Source organism: Pogoniulus pusillus, chromosome 4 (genome assembly GCF_015220805.1).
Source record: "Pogoniulus pusillus isolate bPogPus1 chromosome 4, bPogPus1.pri, whole genome shotgun sequence".
Lineage (NCBI taxonomy): Eukaryota > Metazoa > Chordata > Aves > Piciformes > Lybiidae > Pogoniulus > Pogoniulus pusillus.
In genome coordinates, this window is record NC_087267.1 from 7,950,001 (window position 1) to 7,974,000 (window position 24,000).

Below are 24,000 nucleotides of genomic sequence, written 5' to 3' on the forward strand. Positions count from 1 at the left end.
ACTTACAGGTGTACTTTGTTTAGTGTCACCTATGGTGTAGATTGGATAGATTCTGTAAAAGATAGCATTACTTTTAAAGAAACATACAATTTGACGAGCTATTGCATTTTACTCCCATTTTATTGCCATATTTTTCATCACACTCATTGTTTTCCAACTGTCACTAAATTGTTCATTTTCTTAGTCTGTTACATTTGTAGACCTATTTACTGTTTATAAAGCAATATGCACTTACAGGTTTTGGAGATGGCTTGGGCTCCGAGGGTCGCATGTGCAAGTGGGTCATCATTGCTTGAAGACGTTCGCGTTCTTTAGAAAGCTGTTAAGAAAGAGTGAGATCAGAAGCATTTCAGAAATGACTGATACAGCTATTTTACTGCTGTGATACATCTTATCATTGAGCTTGTCTTGGTGTAATGATTCCTGCATATAAAAGTCTATGTCAGTGAAAACTTATCTGAGAGGAAACGCAACTTTGGGCATGGAAAGAAAGAATAAAAATAAAAAAAACCCTCACTTTTATAGCCTTTCATATGTTAAAAGGTCAGAGAAAACAAATAACACTTCATCTTTTTGTCAATAAGAGAATTGAGGTCACAGTTGTCTCGACAGTAACAAGTTACGACGACCATAAATTAGAAGGCCCGTAGTGTCTCTTTAAAGTCCTGTGGACACTGTTAGCAATGGACTAGTGCCAACAGCTGTGAAGGGGTGAAGGGTCCTCAAAGCATAGAGCTTGCCAAGATTGTCTACACACTTCATCCTTTCCCACTGAGGTCCAGTTAGTGCCCCCTGCAATCTGCCATCATCAATCTAATTCAATAGAGTGACAGGGCCCAGGCAGTGTGAAACGCTGAACTCTGCCACTGAGTCGGCATCAACACTGCACTGGGTCTCATTACAACTGATGGACCTTACTTCACTAGCAGTCAGACAAAGCAAAAAAATGGCATAATTGGTCACACTGCAAGCTAAATCTTCACTTGGACTGTTAGAATACAGTCTAGCCTTTGTAAATGGTAAACAGTTCTTAAGCAGCCCTTAAACTGCCTTTAGAAAACACCACGTTACTGTAACTGGTGCTTCTTCCTAACCATTTTCTGATCGTAGGCTATGTTACTATTGGTAGTTTCAGGCTCAAAAGAATCACTAAATGGAAAAAAAAAAAAAAAAAAAAGGAGGAAAAAAAAGAAGAAATTCATTGCAATTAGTTGACAAAAATACCACAATGCAAATTAGGAAAATGTATCTTACAATGAAAAAAAAAAGTTTTCTCAAAAGCTAGGTTCCAAGAAGAAACGTTTAAAGTTGTGTTGTGGTGATATGGCTTTGGGTATCTATTATGTGATCACAATGCTAATTGCAGTAAGAAACACCTGGTGTATAACTCTTGCATTTTCTGCAGAGCTCTCTGATACCTTCTTACATTAATTTAGAACAAGAGTTGCACCTGTAGACTGAGGCTGGACTAAGGAAAACAACTTGTAAGTAATTTTAACAGGAAACTATTACTGCAGATATTTTGGATATGCTGGATATAATTTGGTCAGTGCACCTTTAATTATAGAACATTTGAGGCAGGGAGTAGGAAAAAGGCTTCTATGGTAGCCTGGTAAGTGTAGTTTCATTTCTGGGAGACCTCAGGGGTACCCCTCACTTCTTGCATAAGCTGGAAGGAGCATTCACATACATGCAGTGACCTCTAATGGTTAAAGCCTGAACAGGGCACCCGAGTCCTGAGGTCCCAGGCACAGGACTCCCTGGGGACCTCCGCGAGTGGGTTTGACATTACATCTTCTGCTTACAGAAGAATCCCCACCATCAGGCTGGGAGTCGTTTTGGGTGAAGATGTGCTCCGCTACTCTTTTGTCCTGCAGAACAATATCGACAAGTGTTATTAAGGTCAGAAGAGGAAGAAGGAAGAGAGGTCCTGACCCAGCATTTTGAGAACTGAAGACTGCTTAGATCCACTCTCTGCTCCAGGGACTGCATTTTTCATTCATGATGAATGGCATTAGGGTCTTAGTTCAAGCAAAATACTGTAGACAATGCTGATGTTAGATAATTATTGCATAATTTATAACATGAAAAATCTTTAAGTAAAAACTCCCCACTTGTTCCTGAATATCAACAAATTTTATGCAAGAAACATATGCCTTTAAGCTAGAGTCACTAAGGCAAGTGTTTTAAATTAAGTTTAGGCCAATAGTAAATAAGCAGTGGCATAATACGTCCATGTAACAAACCTGTATTTCTAACTGCTGAACCACTTGCATCTGAACTCGACACTGAGCAGTGCTTCTGTCATCCAATGCATGTTCATTGTTAAGGTGCCTAGAGAAAAAAGAGAACACTAGTAAGAAAATGTTAAGAAGATGAAAATTTCTTTACAAGTCCATTTTTCTCTCCTGTGCATATGGCTTCCATTAGTTTCAGTGGGAGTTATGCAAAAAGACCTAGTCAGAACATGGCTTAGATATAACGGTACAGAATAACAAAACTGATTATTTAATTCAGCTTTGCTTTCTCGGGAGTGACTGTCAGACAGCCAGTTCCTATCTTCCAGGTCACATATGCCATCTAAAGGCCAGTGTAACTGGTTATCAGTGTTTGGCAGAGTGGCAGATTTCCACTCCCTGTTGCTGGTGCAGATGAACAGATTCATCAAAAGATGTAATTGCTGTTATGCTGCTTGAACTACTGTGAACTAATGTAGACTCTGTTAAGATTTCTGTATCTGCTCTTCTTTAATCATTAAGCAAAAACAACAAAACGCCCACTCCCCCCTGCTTCCAAAACAGCGCTGTAAGAGTTTCCAGAAGCAGCCTCTGAAAATGATGGCAGAGATCAGCATCCCCAGATCAAGGATGTGTGTGCAAAGAAAAGGCAGGGGAAGGAACAGCTACACACCTTACACTCAGTGCAAGCCTCCTGAGAGAGATTCAGGATACGTGCACCATTTTAACAAAACAAAGCACTGCAATGGGGAAAGAGGATTTCAGTGAGTAGCTGTAAATAAAGCACAGCCCACACCAGAATGGCTGTGCCTTCTACGTTTCCACTGAGTACAACTTTACAAAACTTGTTTAATACTGTTTTTTGAAGGACAGTGGTTTCTCTCTTCCAGGAACAAAGAAATTCCTTTTGGAGCTTTAATAGTGGATCTGCTGCTCCCCTGAGAAGAAAGGTAACAATCAAACTAACAAAGAAATTGGTGATACTGTGAAAGAAATGGAGGCAAAGGAGTTTTTGCCTTTAAATGTAGATTTACTGGATATTTCCACAGTAGGCATTAGGGGTAAGTTTTACAGGGACTACAGTCACAGATGGTCTCACTTACAGGAACTGTTACCTGCACCATGGAGGAAATGTTACCTTCTCTCTTTAATTTTGTTGTAGCAAAATTGATCGTCAGAAAACTATGCAGTTATTTGGTTGGTAATCAACAGGGAAAATATTTTTGATGGAAACAGTGAAAAAATAGGAGGGTTTGCATTGCACTTTTACTAAAATTTAGTCTCTTTTTATTTTAATCATGATGTTACAGCTTAGGACCCAATGACAGGGTTTGCACATGAGCAAAACACAACGGGTTCTACTGTCTTTGCAAGAGGCATGCTTGGGGAATAATGTAAGTAATTATGGAAGATTTTGTTCATTTTTTTAACATAAAATTGTTTAAAGGTACGTATGCAACTTGCTCAGTAGTTTATGCTAAGTTCAAGCATCACCAGGGACACCACATTTCCTTTATCTGAGCCACAAAACCTACATTTCATTTATTTTCAGAGGAACTGACTTAATTCCCCCTGTTGATGCAGAAATCCAGAATCAGTTTCAAAACTCAGCAATTGCTCAGAATATGCCATGTGCTTTTTTTTTTCCCCCTGAAATTTTGATTAAAAATAATTGTAATCCCTCAATTACACAGGCATAATGTGTGTGGTCCATTAATGAAAGAGTTTATCATTTTCAGTTAGTTGTGTACAAAAAACTGCTAGAAAAAGGACTGGAAACAGACTTTACCTCTGCATTATCACTGCTATCACCAGTACACACCACTGTTTTCACATGCATGTAACGAGTGACAGCAAGTGATGGTATAGGTGTAAAAGATCTCATGGCCAGAGTTTGAGATTAATGCCTAGTCATGATTATTTATTAGTGATTACAACACCACATGTTTGTGTAACACCTTACAAAATAGGTACAGACATGATCCTTGCCCTGAGGAACTTTAAATATAACAGTGGTACGCAGTGTGGGAGAAGTCCAGTATAATGTGATTTCAGTAGGATTCCATGGTAACATGGGGAATTGTTTCATGTTTCTTGGGAGTTAACATGGTAATCTTCAGAAACTCCTGAGATACACACATCTCTTGTGCCATACTTCCATATTATCTGGTTACTTGTGCAGTGCATTTTGGAGAAAAGCTATTTTATGGAAATATTAAGAGTGTAAAAATTGTTTTAAGAATTATTTTTTCTGATCTTTCTTTTGCCTATGAAGGAGGCTTGCTTTATTTATCATGCATGTACAGGCAATGTAGTGAAAGAAAAACTAGGTCTAATGCATTTTTAAGAACATCTAAAATAACTTTTCTCTGTATAAAGTTGCTGCAGTTCTAGGATCCAATATGCTGCAATCTGCCAAAGCAGACACACATTCTTTCCTCCAGAAGGCTGGGAATCATTCCAAAGGGGATTTTCTTTAGTTTCTTGTCATGCCTTTTATATGATGTACAAGTTGTGCTGGTCAATTTTCATACTTCATTGGCACATTCCTAACCTTTTATCTTGTCTGAATCCTCTATTAATCCCATGTTAACTTGATTTATAATTGAGAAAAACAGATTTTTAATTATATTTTTTCTAAGGCTAGAAAAAAAGTGCCACACAGGACTGGAAAGTGTTTCTGAAGAGCTGAGTTAGTGGTTTGAAAGTGTAAAGTAGATTGTGCAATACACATGCAGTTTATTTCATTATTTTGCTGAGTATTCAGCTGTTGAATGAAACAGGATTTTCTCCTGATTATATCTGTCATGTAAGTTAAGAAGCAAATTATAAACTACACATAGCATTATGTGCAGACTGGAACAAATGTATTATTGATAACTGATCAACATAAACAGCACAAGATGTTCTAAAAGACATATGTAGGTGATAACATATCCTAAGAACACTCTGGAATAAATACTGAAGTGGTTCAAAATGTACTAATTTTTTTTTCACAGTCAGATTTGGAGTCTGCGAAGCAAAAGACAACACACAACTAGAGAGAAAAAGAGAGAGAGTTTTGACAAAAAAAAACAAGGTAGTGGACATTTACCCATATCAATTAACCTCTAGATAATTTAGCACTCTTGTCAGTGTCTCTCAAAAGCAGCCCAAGAATGAAACAGCAAAGTGAGGACGAGGTGCACTGGCAGAGTTCCACGGAGGAATAGACATGAAATCTGTCTGCGCTATGCTCAATTCCAGTCAGGGCTATTATAAGCTTCTCTTTAATGAGCAGTACAATTCAGTCACATATCGTTTTCAAAAGGAGAGCAGATGTACCTAAACCACGATTGCTTTACGTGACAAAGTGCAAACAAAATATCATTGAAAATATTTGGGGGAAAAAAAGGAATTACATCTTGAACATCACTACCAGTGATGTCCTTTAATGTTTATAATTGCACAATGTAACTCCCCCCCCCCGCCCCAGAAATGTGACACATTTTACAGCTGAGAAAAAAAAGCAATATATTCACAAAGGCAAGTAATAGGGTAGTAATTTTCATCCTGGAGAGATTATACTAATATTATTGCTTTTGCTTCTTAAAAGGTAATGGTAAAATTAAGAGTGCAGAGCACCAATAACTTGAAGATGCATACATCCTCTTCCTAAAATGTACATTTTATGTAAACACCCCCATGTTTGCCTATGTGTAAGTATTGATGCATGTGTAAACACCGAGAAAGTGGGGGGGGGGAAAAAAAATTGAAATTGTATGAAAAATACTTCTTCACTTACTATCATCTTGTATTAACTCACTTAGATAAGAAAGGATTTTATACTTGTTTACATTTTAATGGTACTCCATCACGGTGTATTTAAAGAAGGAAAGAAGTGCAGCATGTTTGCATTGATACGCTCAAGTCTTAGAAACCCATTCAATTTATCTACGCAGCTTTTATTAGACCAGACTGTAGACTACAATAATAGTCAATGAGGTTTTGTCTTGATTGAATTTTTCTGTGGAACACAAAAGAACCTTGCCATTAAAATAGTCCTTTATTCTCCTGTATGAAGGCGAAAGGTTTTTAAAGTGTTGTGATGTTCAGTAATGAGCCTCTATCTAAATTATCATTGGTGACAAACTCACAAAGCACTTTTCGAGGACACATAGTTATGAAATGCCAGAGCTGCCACTTTCTTTCCTGTAATTATAGGCTAGCTTGCAGCCCTTCAATGATCATTTATAGAACAGCCTCCAGTGGATTACTGAGAACTTGAAAAACACATACATACCTCTGCCACATCTCCCCTTCCTCGCTATTGTTTACTAGTGATATGTAAAATAATGGTGCCTATTCATTCCCCATACTTAATTATGCCCATCAAAGTACAGAAATAGTGTCAGATATAAATACAATGCAATGTAACTAAATAAATAGGCTTAGTATTAACATTAAATTATAAATTTATGTACTTATCACTATTTTATACCCAAATTATTCTCTTTTATGCTTTTATAACTGTCTCAGGTACTACATATTGCTGTTTAAAATTCTCTATGATTTATAAATCAAGAACGAGATAATACTGAAAAATGAGAGGATTGGTGGATTTTCTCAGTCAGCGCCTAATTGCTGTTTCAAAATGCATATGCAAAGGGACATTTCATTAATCATTTAATCATGTCCCTCGCAGGAAGTTGGAACTAATGTTGCAAATACCCTTTTCATATGAATGCTCCATAATACTATCTTATGCATTTGATATATTGCATATGTCATAAATTATAGTTGCTTCAAAAGGACCAAGTGGGTTGTTATCCCTGAAGATGCTTGTTACAAAACCTTTATTAAGTTTTTTTACTTATTGCTAGTTCTATTTCACAGCATCATTCTAGCCACCAATAATGCTCTTTCAGATGGCAAAGGTCTGTAAATTACGCATGCAATCACTAACACCATTTCACAGACCTGTTCTTCTTCTACTGGTCTGCTAACAAGGCGATTACACACAAATTACTGAATGCCTATGAAATATTTAAATGCATTCTACTCTACTATGCATTAATAAGAGCAAAGCAAGCTCTGGAATTCTGGTTAGCTCCAGTCCCTAATGTCCCCTAATGAGCCTCTTACTGTGACTGCAGTTCAAACAGAGAGGTGAAGAAAAAACGCAAAGGGTGCCTTCAGAAAGGCAGCACTGAACAAACATTGTGTGAGCCAGTTCTAATTTATGGGTCACTTTATAGGTATATTGATTTTTGTTTTCAAAATGGAATAAATGATGTGGTCGACTGACGTTCTTAAAAACTGCTGGAACCGGTGTGCTAGCTGTCTGACTTACAGATGGAAGAGTGTAAATATGCAGTTGTCTTTCTAAAAACAGTTAAGCAAACATTTCACAATGACAAAAAGAACAATAAAGGAGCCTTTCAATTTGTCTGATGTGTATTTTTCCTTTCTTCCAGGTGCAAATTTACTTGTTAACTTCCAGCGCAAGTTGCAAATCACCAACTCAATTTTAACTATGAGAATTTCAGATTCATTTTTACTTGCAACGTTTCAAAAGCTGAAGTGAGATCAGCTTGAAATCCATATGTGTCAGGGATTGTTTTAACAAAATGTTTCACTTGCATATCAGTGGTGTTTGATTTATTTTGCATCAAGCTTTTTATGTTTAAACACTGACAGGAGTTTAAATACAAAATGTTAGCTGTCACTATTCATTTAGCTGATTATGTCAGATGCCTTACTTTTGAGACATGGTGGCACTGTCACCAAAAGAAGCAACATTCTGACAAGTTCAAAGAAGATTCTTGAGGTCATAATTTTACAGCCACTCCACCAAGTCAAAGACCAAAAAAAAACAACCAAAAAAGGACAATGCATACTACAAAAGAAAGTATGTTAAAGCTGAGCATCCTTTTGCAGCCGAAAGAGGGACAAACCCCATAGCAAGATTCATACTTCTCTACATATATTTCCTTCAGCTATTTCTTTTTATGGTTTTGGTTTTGTCATCTTGACTATGATGCTTTGTCACAGTTCTTTGTAGAGCTTTAAAGGTACTCTCTTGTCCCAGAAATAAACATAATTTGCTGGAAAGTCGACCTATCTTCTGTAGCATCATTACTTCTTTCCCCCTTGTCTCAAGATGAAAACATTACCCATCTTTGCACTATACGTGTGTTATGTTTGTTGGCATCTGCTGCAGGAAGGTTAAAGAACATTTGTCTGCTGCACATATTTTATTGTAAACCTTTCACTTTAAGCTCTAAAAGTCAAATCTTTCCTACTCAAACTGACTTAGAACCAATGGAATGATAATTAATTTTCCAAACAAAATGCACCAAAGTTTTGTTTTATGCTGTTGCACTCTGATATTAAAAAACCCCACCACAAACATGTACTATTAAATGCTTTGAGTGATCTACTAGGTTCCTCACTTAAGAGACCAGTAAAATGATCAGCTTCCATCAACACTTGTTTGACAGCAAAGTACCAAATGTTCATAAGTGTTTTTGGCACTTCTAATAGCTTCAGTGCCTGGCATTTTGCTTAAATCTTCTCATCTTTTTTCTAGTTACATCACAACTTCTGATCTGTCTTTACATTTTAAAGTTTTTCTTAAGCCAAAAGCGGTTGTTTTTATTCAGTAGTCAGAACTGATCTTGCGTGCATGAGCAACTGTAATCTAACATCATTTTGCCAAGATAGAAAATTGCTCCATAAAATGTAAACTCCCTGTTTGTGTCTAGAGGTGAAGGATATCAAAGGAATAATAGAAGTGTCCTAAAATTATCTTAAAAATAAAACCAATTCATACTGAGTAAACAACAATGAAGGTGAAAATGGCTTTTGTGGCTCCAACTCATTTATTGAAAGTTATTTGTCACTTCACTCTAAATCCTCTCCATTATTAGGGAAGTAAAGCAAATCCAGTGTTTTCTATCTTAATCCTCCTTCTCAGATGCTATGCACAGTATTTTCTTTTTAAATCAAGCTGCTAGGTAAAGCATTTTCTGAGCACAAGATGTTGGAGTTCACAAGCCAGGCACTTTTCAGAGTTGTCGTAAGCATATTATAGAAATACATACTACTAGACTGTGGTAGTGTATCCTATTAATATTTCACTTTGGTACAGTATACTTGCATTAACTCTCTTAACACAGGTATCATATTGTTTCAAGTCAGAGAACCTAAAACATCGTAACAAAGATTAGACTAAGAGCAAAGCCTTGAAAACTACAACCATTAGTCCTTTCATCCCCTATAAAGTTAATGGGTTGGAAAAATGGTCACTCTTTGGACTAAAAGTTGATATTTAATTGAAAGAAAATGTTTTTTAATTGTAATCGGGACTTTGCATTAGTGTGAACATGAAAAGGTACTAAAGAATCTAATGCATGGTTATGTATTGATTTTCACCTTGATGCTGGCATAAAACAAAGGAATATTTCTATTTCATAAACAACCTCATTTATTCAAGAGCATGACTTCTTATTTGTTTTAAACAGAAGACAGAACTGAATGAAAAGAAGACATAATAAAATATTCTTGGACACTTTGTGCTGGTGCATAGGACAAAAGCCATAACACTGCTGCAAACCCTGATGGACTTCGAACCAGAATCACCAAGATGTAATATGCCACTTTCACATTTTCCAGGGCTATTTGGTTCAGGAAAGCCAAAGCATCTGTAAACCAAGCACCTTAATCAAAATGGTTTTAGTGACTGCGGATTATAACAAAAGTCTTCATGTAATGGATGTGCAAAGCATCATGTATAGCCTAGATGGGTGGACATATTTAGAAAATGTGGGGTTTATGGAATTGGAGAGTGCTTAAATTAATTTAAATTCTTAGTATTAATACAACACTAGGTTGAATTTGGGAAGATCACATTTTCCTTTTAATACAAACTTATGTAAACCAGGCTTTTTAAAATACTATACTGTTTTCTCCACTATTAAGCCATTCTTTTGACATTCTATTCCATGCACTTATAAACAAAAAATTATCAGGAGTGATACCTACCCAATATTTGCAAGTCAGTAAAAGTTACCTCATTTAGAACTGAAAGACTGCATGAAAGATGAAGAAAACATTGCAAATGCTTTATGAAAAGTATCACTATAATTCTATTACAAAAGTTATTGCAATATTGAGTACTTATGGTCTGCTGTTAAGGTGCTTCTGTTACATACCCTGTAGTCTACCATTTGTAAACACATCTTTTTGATGTTTCTGCCAACATCCTGGCAACAAAGCAGTGCAATTTCAAATGAGCTAATTAACTTAATTGTTGATGAAGCATGAAACAGTTCATTCACCCTGTTAGCTGCACCATGACAACATAAGAGTCTCAGCCCCTGAAGTTACTCATCTATATAAGCCTATCTGTAGCTTTCCATTAAGATCTATTGCATGCTAAAATGAGCACGGCTCTTCTGACAAAGACCAGTCCATAATGTACACAGGTAGAAAATCAGTGCTGTCATTGAAAATTCAAATGAACACAGAAATTCTAGTAACTACCTAAAAAAAGAAAGAAAGAAACAAAAGGGTGGGGAGGAATGCAGTAAACCATTGTAGTTTGAAGCTGCAGATGGAAAGCAAAATCTGTATCACTTATTTCCTAAGTGCTCTAATTTAGACAGTACCTGGCAGAAGCAAATGCTGAAAGTGAAAACCCACCTGTTCACAGTGTTGTTATTTTTCTCCTGTGTGTCTTGTTCATATAAAGATTAAAAGCAAAATTAAATTACCAAGTCAGAGTTCAGTGGTCACACTTGGTCCTTTCTGCTTTTTTTATGTATATTATACAGACTAATTTTCACTATACACATGATGTCAGAACTTAGAATGTGCTTTTTCATACTCATACTATCCAATATACAATCTAAAGCATCTCTTCAAATTTTCTGAGGCTCAATTTCAGCAAAGGATAATAAGAGGATTAAACACTGTGCTATTGAAGACCTGAAAAAGTGTTCAACATGAAAGAAGGGCTAACAATTTGACCCTCTGCAGATAGCCTTGATTATCTATCTACTTGGAATACACAAAAAAAAAACCCCTCTGACATGATTTATGGCAAGACTTTGTTTTCTATCTTACTCTTTCCCTTGCTTCAAACAACTCTGTACAAATGAATTAAAAACCACCTACTTTAAAAACTGTCCAAAATCTTCACAAACGCTTTCACAGCCAGGCCATTTGCAAACTCCATGACCATAGAGAGTATGGGAGGCCCCAGTCTCCTCATGTGACGAGCTGTAGCAAAAGAGTGAGGCATCAGATTCATCTCAAAAGCCATAATCATTGGAGGCTGCTAGTGCCTGTCAGGTTACGATCAGTGACAAACAGGTCAAAACAGGTCAATTTAGCTCAGAGCAGTCAGAAAAATTTAATCGTTCTATTGAATAGTTCAACTGCCAAGGCTAGATGATATTCCAATTAGAGAAGAAATAGAGCCAAAGATGACTGTTAATAAAGGATGAAAAAATAAGATGACTGTATAATACCATATGCTAATTCTGCCATATGACCTTGGTGTAACATTTACCTATAAATAAAAAATATACCCAGAAGTGATCAATTACGTGACAAAATACTGAAGATGAATAGTCAAAAATTTAAGAATATTGTGAATGCTGCTACAAAATATTTTAATTTTATCCTTAAATGTGCACAAAAATAAAGTTGTGTCCATTAATAAATATTTTTGTTCACAAATATAGCTTCCATTATCATGTTGGCTTCATAAAACAAAAACAAGTGTAGTCCAAGGATTTTTTTTTTTGGAGCCTCTGCAAGAGTTCCACCCACATACAGTTATCAAAGAAATCCAAGGGACCATCTCGTGGAGGGGGGCATCAGCCACACATCCCGAATCAAAGAACCATTCTCTGAGATACAATCACAAAAGTAAAGCTAACTACTACTACAAATGCATTCAGAGAAGTACCAGCTTTTAAATAATACAAAATGATGATAAATATTCTCACAGTCACATGAGGATCAGTTTGATGATAGCCTCCTATCTTAAACAGCAAAATAATTAAATGGAGTATTTATTTAAAACCAAATGTATTTGCAATTTATTTTATGTAGACACAAAAGCATATTGTCCTGAGATCATGTACAGCTGAAAAAATGAATATATTTAGTAATAAATACTACAAATATTATGAGCTCTTGTATGTATTTAATCCATTACTTGAAAATAAGCAACTGTGCTTGACAAATTACTTAAATTTATCCACATGACTGAATTCCACTTTATTACACTAAAGTCACTAAAAATTCCTATGAAATGTGCCAACTGTGTTACTGTTGTGCATGTAAGAAGGAAAACTCAAGTGTTTTACTTCAGAAAAGACAGTCTAAGAGCTTCTCTAACGTGCTAAATTTAAAGCGCTTTTAAGTAGCATCTTTGCAGCGAATTACAGCCTGGATGAGTGAGATATATGTACATTTCATAAGAAACCAGCAGTATAATTCAACAGTAAGAGCCTGACTGCTTGGTGTATTAACTCAAAAAAGTGAATGAAACTATGCATCTCCAGAAGTGCCCACAAACCTGCATTTACACCTCTAAACTAGCACACTATTCTGGAAGCTTTAATTTTGACCAAAATTACCATAACTCCACGTGTTATAAAATCACAGGCAGGCAACTGTTGTCCAGTCTGCAAAATTGGACATCGTTACTGAAAATGATGCCCTATTGACAAACCATTCTGAAAAAAAACCAAGTCTCTGTGATCTCTTAACCTGTATTAAGTGTTATTTTGTGATTGGAAATAATGTGACTTAGAATGTTATAAAACAGCTTTACGTCAAATGATAAGCAGAGTTGAAATCTTGTTAGAATTACCTGTCTCGCCTTGCATTTAGAACTGAAGACTGTCCATTCACTATGGAATGATGAGTTATTGGTGGTGATGCTTTGGAAGTGGTGGAGGAGGTAGTAGAGGAGGAATTGTTAGTAGTGAGGTCTAGCCCTCCATGTTTAATGCCATTGTCTTCCATACTGTGAACTCCAGTCACTTCTTTCCATAACTGCTGAATCTCAGCAGGACTTAAGCCAGCTATAAAATGAAAGAGAGCCCCACTAATATAACAAAATTAAAGAGTTTCATATAATGAGCTCAGTGTTATTAATGGATTAATGCCAACAATAAAGCTGATGCTGTTTTTCCAGCACAATCAACATGTAGTAAAACAGGTTCATTTTTCTTCTGTCAGAATAATCTAACTGTCCACCCTTGTATTATAAACACTAATTTTAATAATATTATCCTCCTGAAAACACTGCTTATGGATTAAAGAGTGAAAGCAACTAAGAACTTGCAACTACTTCTGAAAATAAGAAAACCCACAACCCTAAATGCACTTATGGACAAGATTTTTGTTATCGGTTTAGTCAGTTTCTGGACATGGAAACAATTCAATGTATTCAAAGTTAACTTAGGTACTACAATTCTTCTTAGCTAAATGTAACAGAAAACAGGAAAACATCACACTAAGGGTACAAACATTTATATTCTCTTTAAAACACTGAAGAGCAAGGAGTGGAGGAAGACTGGAAGAGAAAAATAGGAAGACAAAATTGACATCAACAAGATCATAACAGGTTTAACATTTGAGCAGAACTCATCTGACTTTAAAGACAGCCACATTTTCATTAGTGATGGTTTAATATTTATAAAATATGCTTTGTTTAAAAATGTATTATATGAGTTAAAACCAAAGGAACTATTTGGGAGAACAAAACCACACAGTGCAGACAATGCTTAAGCTCCTTGGTACCATTCAGTGGCTCTAAACAACTAGAAAGCCAAAAAACTGCTTTTGCACAAATTAAATTGCATGTAGTATAGACCATCAGATTCCTCCTCTGCTTCTTTTGTACAGCCCTACTATAGAAAACAGATCAGGAGAGTCCCACGAGGAGAAAACAAAACTGTCTCACCACTCTCCTGGGGGGATGAGCGGCCATACAAAATTTGAAGAGCTTCTCAAACTTCTCTGCTGCTCTGTACACTAAATTCTGGAGTGTAGCCACCAGAGCTTTGGAGATAGAGCTTAAATTCGCTCTCCTCCACTTGGGGCCTGGAAACTTGCAGTTTCCAGGATACACCCTCTGCCACAAACAGCAATGTCAAGTAGAACATATCTGTACACCTGTGTCAGAGTTGCGTGGCTTGAGCTGTGCACTTCACACAGTCATGGAAACTTTCATTACAATATGCTTTTGCTTGAAGTAAGGATTCCCAAAACATGGGCAAGAGAAGAGCTGTGAATATTCTCTTATTTTGCCAGTGAAGATGCAGCTAAGATAGGAAATTCAGATTTTGAAAGATGAAGAACTCATCAGAAATATGTACATCTTGTGTCATTACCAGTCTGTAGTTTTGACATCTCTGTTTTGAAGAACATTAGGTTAAATATAGAAAGAGAAGCCCAGAGAGCTTCTTGTGAAAAATCTGGTTTTATGTCCAGGTTCCCTCAATCTGGTGTGTTCTGGGCCAGAGGTGTTTTAAAATCTTACTCTATATTCTGTATCTCATTTCAACAAGTGAAATTAGGTAAGATATATTCACAGCATATACATCTGCTGGAATGCTGCTTGAACAAAAATTTTACTCCTTTTTATCTTTATTAAAGAGCTCAAATTTACTCCCCTCCAAAAATGTATCTATTAATTCAAACCTTTTACTGTATTAAACCAGCTATATTACAAAGATATAAATATTGTTTTTCACTGTGTAGCAGATCTGTTTGTTCGATAATATTTGAATTTGAAGGTGCAGGAACTCCGACTACTAAAATTGACTCAATAAAAAATTATGAAAAGGCACAGGAAAAAACTTAATATTTCCCAATAGATGTCTTAAAGAAATAGTAATTTCTGGAGGTATTCTAGAAACAGTTGGAAAATATTCATTTCAGAGATGGATAGCAGAAGTGATGGTAATACTACTAATGGTTTAATAATGTTCCAGCAACACTGCACATAACCCATTTCAGTGTGGCAAACAGCAATTACCCACACATGCCATCACAAGTCAAAATGAGAAGTAAAGTATTCACGTAGGTGGCATGATATACATGGTATATTATTTACTTCAGTCTTCCTTTCCTCCTGCTGTTGAAGAAAACAAATACATTTTCATTTTATACTGGAAAAAAAAAACCCAACAGGAAAAAAGGCCACAAGAATAAGCCCCTTCTGTTTGAATAATCAGAAGGCAAACAGATCACTCGGTCTTACACTTTCCCTGCTCGCTGGGGGATATGAGTAAGAGCCATTCCACTAACTAGGTGAATGAATGAGGGCTGGGGGTGGCTGGAGCAAGGGCCCTTTCCATATTTCCTGCTCCTCTGGGCAATTGTTGGGCAGCTCCTTCCCTTGTGGGAAGCTATGGACAAAGTTGTGTCTCCAGGCTGCCCAGCTCGCCTGGATTTTTTTAAAACCAGAAATTTCTCTCTGAGCTCAGGCTGGTTACTTTTATTACTTCTTCAGAACGCTCTGAAAGACTGCCTTTTAGGATAAAAGGATTAAGGGCAGGCATTTTAAAAGTGAAAACTAATAAGTAGATTTGTAATTAAATGTAAACTATAGCAATTTTGTAGCTACTGTGTCCGAAGAAGTCCAACTCCCATTTTACAAGAGAGATGTAAAATTACTGTCAGGTATTTTAGTCTGGGTATAAAAGCAGAATAGGTTTTAAAGTTTCTTAGGTTGGGATAACCCTGAAAATATCTCTTCCATACTACATTAAATTATAAAATATCAGGAAAGGGCCTGGAGTGAGCTAAACATTAAGGACTATAAAGAAAAGAGTAAATATTGATTTGCTATATAGTTTACTAACATCTAGAATCTTGTGGGTTTGAGATTAGTTCTGTAACTCTTTTCTATGTATTTCTGTTTTAATAAATACTTAATGAAACTACCATAAAACTACCCCATCCATGCATCTGTTTCTCAGTTGCCTACATGGCCTGATCAAAACTTAGGGGGTTGGGTTATTTTTTGTTTGTTTCCTTCATGTGTGTTTGTTTTGGGTGTTGTTTTGTTTGGGATTTTTTTTCCTCACTATTATTGTTGTCATTTAGAGACCTTTGCATTTAGCTAGCATCAATACAGCGGTATTGCTGTACAATACAACACTGTGAGTTACAGGGAAGTAACTCACAGTGAGCCACTGGTTTTCAATATGGTGTATCAGAGATCTTCACACCAAATAAATGCTGAAATACCTCTAGCATCCTATTTTCTCTACCTGGCCATCAGGAAAACATAGTAAACATTTCTGCCCTTTCAAGTCAGAAACTATAGAAAGCAGGTAAGAAAGCCGGGACGAAGGCTGGCAAGAAGGCTGGTATGGACAAACAAGGTGCTTCTGGACTCTCTTGGGCACAAAAAGAGAGTCAACAAGGTGTGGAAGAAAGAATTCTCTGAGTGAGAGGATTACAAAGAAGTCATTGGAGCAGCCAGAGATCAGGTTTGGAAAGCTAAAGCACAGAAAGAATTAAATTTGGATAGGGACATAAAGGGGAACAAGAAGGATTTCTTCAGGTATATCAGCAATAAAGTGAAGGCTAGAGAGGATGTGGGGTCTCTCTAAAAGTAAAATGGAAATCTGGTCATGAGCAGTATGGAGAAAGTGGAGGTACTCAGTGACTTCTTTGCTACAGTCTTCACTGGCAAGGCCTCCAGCCTTACCACCCAAACTCCAAAATGCAAAGGCAGTGACTGTGAAAAGAAAGATCCACCCACTATAAGTGAATCCCAGGTTCATGACCACCCAAGGAACCTGAAGGTGCACAAGTCCATGGGGCCCAGTGAGATCCACCCATAGGTTCTAAGGGAACTGGCAGATGAAGTTGTTAAGCCACTGTCCACCATATTTGAAAGCTGATGGCAATCTGATGACATCCCTGCTAACTGCAAAATGGAAACACAAGCCCCCATCTTCAAAAAGGGAAGACCCCAGAAACCATATGCTAGTCAATCTCACCTTTGTGTCTGGCAAAATCACGGAGCAGATCCTTCCAAAGGCTTTGCTAAGGCATATGGAAAATGAAGAAGAGCTGATTGGTGGCAACCGATATGCCTTCACCAGTGGCAAATCACACCTGACGAATTTGATGGGTGTTGATGATAGCTATAGTTACAGCACTAGTAGATAAGGGAAGAGCAACTGATGTCCTCTACATGGACTTGTGTAAAGCATTTGACACTGTCCTGCATGACATCCTGGTCATTAAATTGGAAAAAACATGCACCTGAGGGACTTGACAGATAAGGAATTGGCTGAATAGCTGGACTCAGAGAGTACAGACCAGTGACAAGTGGCATCCCTCAGGGGTCAGTACTGGAACCATTGCTGTTTAACATCTTTGTCAATGATATGGACAGTGGAATTGAGTGCACCCTCTGCAAGTCTGCAGATGACACCAAGTTGTGTGGTCTGGTTGACATTCTGGAGGGAAGGGATGCCATGCAGAGTGACCTGGCGGTCATGGGAGGTGGGCCCAAGACGACCTCATCAAGTTCAACAAGGCCAAGTGCAAGGTCCTGCATCTGGGCCAGGGCTATCCCAATCACAAGCACAGGTGAGGTGGAGAATGGCATCAGAGCAGTTTTGAAGAGAAGGACCTGGGGGTGCTGGTTGATGAAAACTTTGGCCTGAGATGGCAACATATGCGTGCAGCCCGGAAGGCCAACTGTATCCTGGGCTGCATCAAAAGAAGTGTGACCAGCAGGTAGAGGGAGCGCCCACCTGGAGTACTGCAGAAGAACTGGAGTTCTGGGGCCCCTAAGACAAGAAGGACACTGAACTGCTGAAGCAGATCCAGAGGAGGGCCACAATGATGATCAGGGGGCTGGAGCATCTCCCCTAAGGAGACAGGCTTCAAATGTTGGGGCTGTTCAGCTTGGAGAAGAGAAGGCTCTGGGGAGACCTTATAGCAGTCTTCCGGTACTTGGAGAGTGCCTACAAGAAAGCTGGGGAGGGACTGTTTACAAGTGAGAGGATGAGGAGAAATGGCTTTAAGCTGGAAGAGGGGAGATTTAGACTAGATACTAGGAAGAAATTCTTTACAATGAGGGTGGTGAGATACTGGAACAGGTTGCCGAGGGAAGCTGTGGGTGCCCCCTCCTTAGAAATGTTCAAGGCCAAGTTGGACAGGTCCTTGAACAACCTAGTCCAGCAGAAGGTGTCCCTGCTCATGGCAGGGGGGTTGGAACTAAATGTTATTTAAGATCCCTTCTAACCCAAGCTATTCTATGATTCATATGACTCTATGCTACTAGAAGCACAGCTGTACTTTATAGTTACATCTTTTCATATTAACTAAAGTGAACCTCATGCTCTCTTTGTCACAAAGAATTTCTGGTTGACCACTAACTTATATTCAGTCTCTCTGTATTTCTCTCAGCTATCCATGTAACTCAGCAATCTAAACTGGTACACAGAAAAATATTTGTGCAACACGTATGTAAATCCTCCTGTATAACCATTATTATACAGCTTGCAGCATCCTTTTACCACACCCAATGTGTATTATCTTAAACCCTGAAGTTTTAATTTAATACTTCCAGAGAAAATCTGGCATAAAGTTTGCTGTATTTTATGAGAAAAACAAAGGATTTTTGAGCCTCTTTTATGCAAACCCCAATGCAAGGATAGCTCTGTTAAATCTAGCAAGTAGTTCTTGGATTTGTTAAATATTGGATATATTTTGATGTATTTGGATGTGTAAATGTAAGATTTACTTGACAATCCAACAAATCTGAATCCTATTAATCTTCATTACATTGTTATGAACTGGGTGCTGTACCTTCCTATGAAAGACAAAATGTGCTGTAAGAGAATCTCTCAGAAAGAGCTCCAAACTGTGTTTCATTCTCTCTTTGTGTTAGCAGCACCTGGAATATAATGAGAGTGGCTTTCTAGAGATGCAAAGAGGTTTTCCAGGGGAAACTGTCTTATATTTTTTAAGTTTGCACATCCCCATCAGAGCCATGAAAAACTGAGGTTCTATAGATTAAGGTGTGCAACTAAAAGAACCCTATATACACAGTAGGTACTAGAACTAGGGAAGAAAAAAGAGGGAAGAATAAAATACTTGACTGAAATTCATTACAATTACAAAATGCCAAGGCAAAAGCAAATAAGAGGCAAATTTACTTCAAAAAGAACAATCCAGATATATTTTAACAGTAAAATTTTGTATTTTTTAATTTCTTTTTTGTTGAGACTTTACTCTTATTTCTCTGCATAAAAGGAAGTTCATAAAAATAACTGTTTGCTAGCTCTCCTAAAATGTATTTTTAGAGGTACTGTTTCTTCTGCATTTTGCTACTAGAAGTGGATGAACAAGTGTTGCATTAAACTAATGAATATCAGTGTAAATGGGTAGGAGTGCTGAGAGAAATCTACAGGGATTGCTTAACATAAGAGAACATTTAAGGAATTCCTTTTGCAACAGATGGCACAACAGGAGGCTGTGGAAGGTAGAGCTGCATCAAGTGCTTTTTTTCATTATGGTCCAAAGTGACTTCATAGAAAAGGGAAGCAGCATTACCAGTCTTGTGTCCAAATTCATATATCAGCTTATCTCCCAACTGCTCCTCTGAAATAAGAATATTCAGAGTGCGGTATCTTACTTGGGACTCTTCCTTAATTTCATTTTTATGACTTCAGATATACTTGTGTCATAGCTTTTACACACAACACCATGTATTGAATTTACAGGGAGGTGGTGGAGTTACCATCCCTGGACGTGTTCAAGGAAAGCCTGGCTGAGGCACTTAGTGCCATGGTCTAGTTGACTGGCTAGGGCTGGGTGCTAGGTTGGCATGGATGATCTTGGAGGTCTCTTCCAACCTGGTTGATTCTATGATTCTATGATTTATCTGAAATCTCTTGCTTTCCAGGAACTGAGGTTTTTTAGTGGGCAAGTTTTTGTCATGCCTTTTTTTTTTTTCTTTTTGCCTACACTGTTGGTGACATACTGTGTACTGTGCTTTTACTCATCTGATTTCTGAAGCCACAATTTCCTAGTAGTTACCTGGTAGAGGAATGCATAAAGACAAATTAGAAGTAATGTTACCTGTCATAACTATAGCCTAAACAAAGCTCGTTGCAGGACTGAAGTGCCAGAGATCAGAGTACTGTGTAATTTTTATGACAGACATTTAGCTCACCTTCCTGTGGCAACACAAACAGAAACATGTACCTAATAGGTTATAGGCAGACTCCTTAGGATGATATGTCTTTGGCCTTATCTTAAGATGTAAGCAGCATTTATCTCTAAGTTAATTTACTTTTTAAAGGTGCATGCCCTATTTTCTTCCAACCATTAACATATTTGTGTCAAGTGGTAGAGTTTAAGCTCATTTTCAGCACTGAAAAATCTTGATCAAAGTGAAAAAGGGGAAGTTTTTTTTTTTTCCCACAAAGTCCTTATTGATATTTGTCAGTCAGAATCTGAATCACCACTTTCAAAACTTGCTGTCATATTTAGCATATTTAGCATAAAAGAATAGTACAGAAAACGAACCTAAAAGTTTATCCCTAAATTTATACATCTGAAATTGAAGATTCAAAGTGCTTTTTTATGCCACCTTTTTTTCTAGAAGAAAAAAGAAGTGAGTTTTCAATGGCTTTAATATCATTGTCTGAGATATTTTATATCTCTTTGCTTACATTAAATTAAATGATAACACTTCCACTAAATCAGACTTCACTAATTCTTCAGAGAAAAGTGGTAATACTTGAATTGTGTTGCTATCAGAGACTGTTTTGAGCGTATAAAGCTAATAAATATGCATCTTATATCTAAGAAAAAAAAATGAAAAGCTGTTTTATTCCAAAGAAGTATTCTGCAAAATTTGTCAGCTTCAAGAAAATTGGTAATGTGAATAATAAAGTTCTAATGATAAAGTATGTTTACGTCTCATAACGGGAAATTGCTGAAGTTTGGATGCAAATGCTATAGGAAATGAAAGCTGTGACTTAGATATTACTACAATCTCATATGACTCAAATACCTTGTGGCAGAGACTGGACAGGAAGAGCAGACTGGCCAGGTGGGATGGAAATGAGTCCCTGACGCTGAAGGTTCAGCAGATGTTGCTGCTGCTGAAGTTGTTGCATCTGGAGGAGCTGCTGCTGGAAGACAAGCTGCTGGGCTGCCAACTGCTGCTGCTGCTGCTGCTACAGACAGAAGGAAAAAAGAAAAAGACAAATGCAACAGAAAGTAAAGTGTGCAGTAAAGGCCAAAAATGTAAAATCAGCTTACTTCTCTTTAATCTCAGCTGTTAAATAATAATGCTATTTGTAGAATATTCAGGCAGTGAAAGCATTTGAAATTTTCTATTATATGAATTTAAGCTATTAGGTGTTAGGGAAAATGGCAAGAAACACTTAATGACACACTAAAGAAAAGGGTCAAGAGAAAGTATATAACTGCTGTTCAAACAAAAAAAAAGCCAAGCTCATGGCAGATGATAACAAATTTATCTATGCTAAAAATGTAACTCTTTATAGTAGCCTGTGATTTGAGGGAACTCTTGTTTTTCCAATTGACTAAGTTTGGTCTGCAGTGGCCCATGAACATGGTCTCCAGTGATCTATTAGTAAACTGGGATGTAGCTTTCATTTCACTGGCCTGTTAACTCTGTTTTCTTGTTGGAATATATTAAAAGGAGCACTGCATTCAAGGCAACAAAATGCCCTATTATGGAGCAAAAGTGTAAGTTCAAATTTTGTGAGGCATTTCAAGACGAACTGAAGTCTGCAAAAACTCAGGAGGGTATAAGAAGGCAGTCACACTTCAGAGAAAGACAAGCTGCTGTGGAAGACCTTTCCTTTCTAGTTTGGGGAAAAAAGAAACTTCTGATGCACTCACTGGAAAACAGACTGCATAATGGAGCAAGTCATGTGGATTGCCCAGAGCCTCCGGAGAAATGCGGGGAGCAATTTCTATTCTGTAGTTGATGGCTGTCTGAAATTCTATTCACAAATCCAAACAGAAACAAAGCCTCAGGAGGTCACAACTGCTTCCTCAACGTTTGCATAATGGGCAGCTAGAAGACAACGTCTAGGATACCTGCTGATCAATTTAACTACTTCAGCGTGGTTTGTTTGTATTATGTTTATATTTGATGCAGTTTGCTGACAAGTGCAAGCTCGGCCCGAGAAACTTGCTTGTCAGGTTGATTTATGAGCACATCAAACTGTAACTTTCTACTCGCCACTCCAAACCTACAGTAGCAGTTCATTAATCAGGGGCCTGTGACTTTGAAATCTGTGCTCAATTGCTCTTTTCCAGCCACGGACTAAATTTGCATGCTCTCTGAGCTGTGCCACTGAGAAAAGTAAGGCTCCTTTCCCACCACGGATTGCCTGTGAGTATAAGCTAATCAGTACAGTGTCCACCAAACAGCTTGCTCTTTGCACGCTCCGATTCATTAGTGAACATTAGAAGACAGCAGCAGTAGACCACTCAAATCCTGTGTCTCAGAAAGGGGAGCAGAAGAATTATATCGGCACTGCTATTAAACCCAGTAAAAACATAAGACTAAATCTCTGATAGCTGCCTTCTTGCTACAGGGAAAAAAACGTAAACTAGTCTTTTCCAAGCTTCTGACAGATCACAGTAGTCTGCCTCAGCAAGGGGTTTAGCTCTTACCTCTTTTGCTTGCTTTCCTGGATGCTGCTGCTGTTGCTGTTGCTGCTGTTGTTGTTGCTGCTGCTGCTGCTGTTGCTGCTGCTGCTGTTGCTGCTGCTGCTGTTGTTGCTGTTGCTGCTGCTGTTGCTGCTGCTGCAAAAGCTGAAGATGTAACTGCTCTTGCTGTTTCTTGTAAAACTCTTGTAGTTGTTGCTGAATAAACCATTTTGACTTTAATAAATAAAGGCAAAAGTTTCAAGTATTATAAATCTCCTAAACTCTTCTAGATTGGCATATGGTAGCGTGGCCATTAAGAACCACTAAGAATCATTAAGAATGATTTGAAGAGGCAGATCTACATACATTTTTTTCCAAGGCGGTTCTGAAATTTTCCAATGCAGATTCCAAAATATCCTAAACAGAAGGGTATAGAAAATCTGTATTCTAAAGGGAATGCAAGAGCCAAATTAACTCCTCAAATAACTGTATCTAAGTTCCTCCTATGTCCTATATAACAAATCAGAAGCTGTATTCATCCACTTGCAAGAACCTACAAGTCACTAAGGCCAAACTAAACCGTCTGCTTCTTAGGGGAAAAAAAGTAATTAATCTGTCAATCTGTTTAGCAGGATGCTGGATTCACAAGTGAAGGTAAACTGCCTGTAATGATCATAGTACTGGATATTAGTTTAAATGTAGTGACTGAGCTAGGACTATGGCAAACTGACATGACACTTTGGGTATGACAAATAAGCAATCAACCAAAAATCCACTCTGCATTACACTGAGGTACTGATTGCTAACACTGCCTTTACTGTATCAATAAGAAGTTTCAGATTCTGTGCTAAGGAAAGAACAATCTTCTTCTTTTTTGGGACTTTTTTAAAATGTAAGAACAAACAAAATTTAACAAACTTTTTCCCCTGATGGAAGAAGCTGTTAAGTTCAAATTTTGTAACTGCATACCATGTATGTGACTAAAGGCAACACTACAGTGTCACGAATTTTAAAGCAACAATTATCTACAACTCTATTTGCACTTCCTTTGGCAAGTCTACAATTATGATGTGCCTAAGCA

The 24,000-nt window shown here is 37.4% G+C and overlaps 1 protein-coding gene across 9 annotated transcripts in view; it reads right to left on the minus strand.

The window, feature by feature from the left end:
* Nucleotides 1-24,000, minus strand: part of FOXP2 (forkhead box P2) — a 355,294-nt gene that overhangs the window by 40,942 nt on the left and 290,352 nt on the right. For 5 of the 9 annotated variants that reach the window (XM_064142097.1, XM_064142101.1, XM_064142096.1 and 2 more), the window contains 7 exons: nt 23,286-23,336; nt 22,944-23,153; nt 21,301-21,466; nt 13,108-13,321; nt 11,397-11,501; nt 2,247-2,334; nt 236-319 (listed from right to left, as the gene is read on the minus strand). In XM_064142097.1, coding sequence (XP_063998167.1) covers nt 236-319; nt 2,247-2,334; nt 11,397-11,501; nt 13,108-13,321; nt 21,301-21,466; nt 22,944-23,153; nt 23,286-23,336 — 918 coding nt within the window. The remainder of the gene's footprint in view (nt 1-235; nt 320-2,246; nt 2,335-11,396; nt 11,502-13,107; nt 13,322-21,300; nt 21,467-22,943; nt 23,154-23,285; nt 23,337-24,000) is intronic. The other 4 variants (XM_064142100.1, XM_064142099.1, XM_064142103.1 and 1 more) reach the window with 4 other exon arrangements.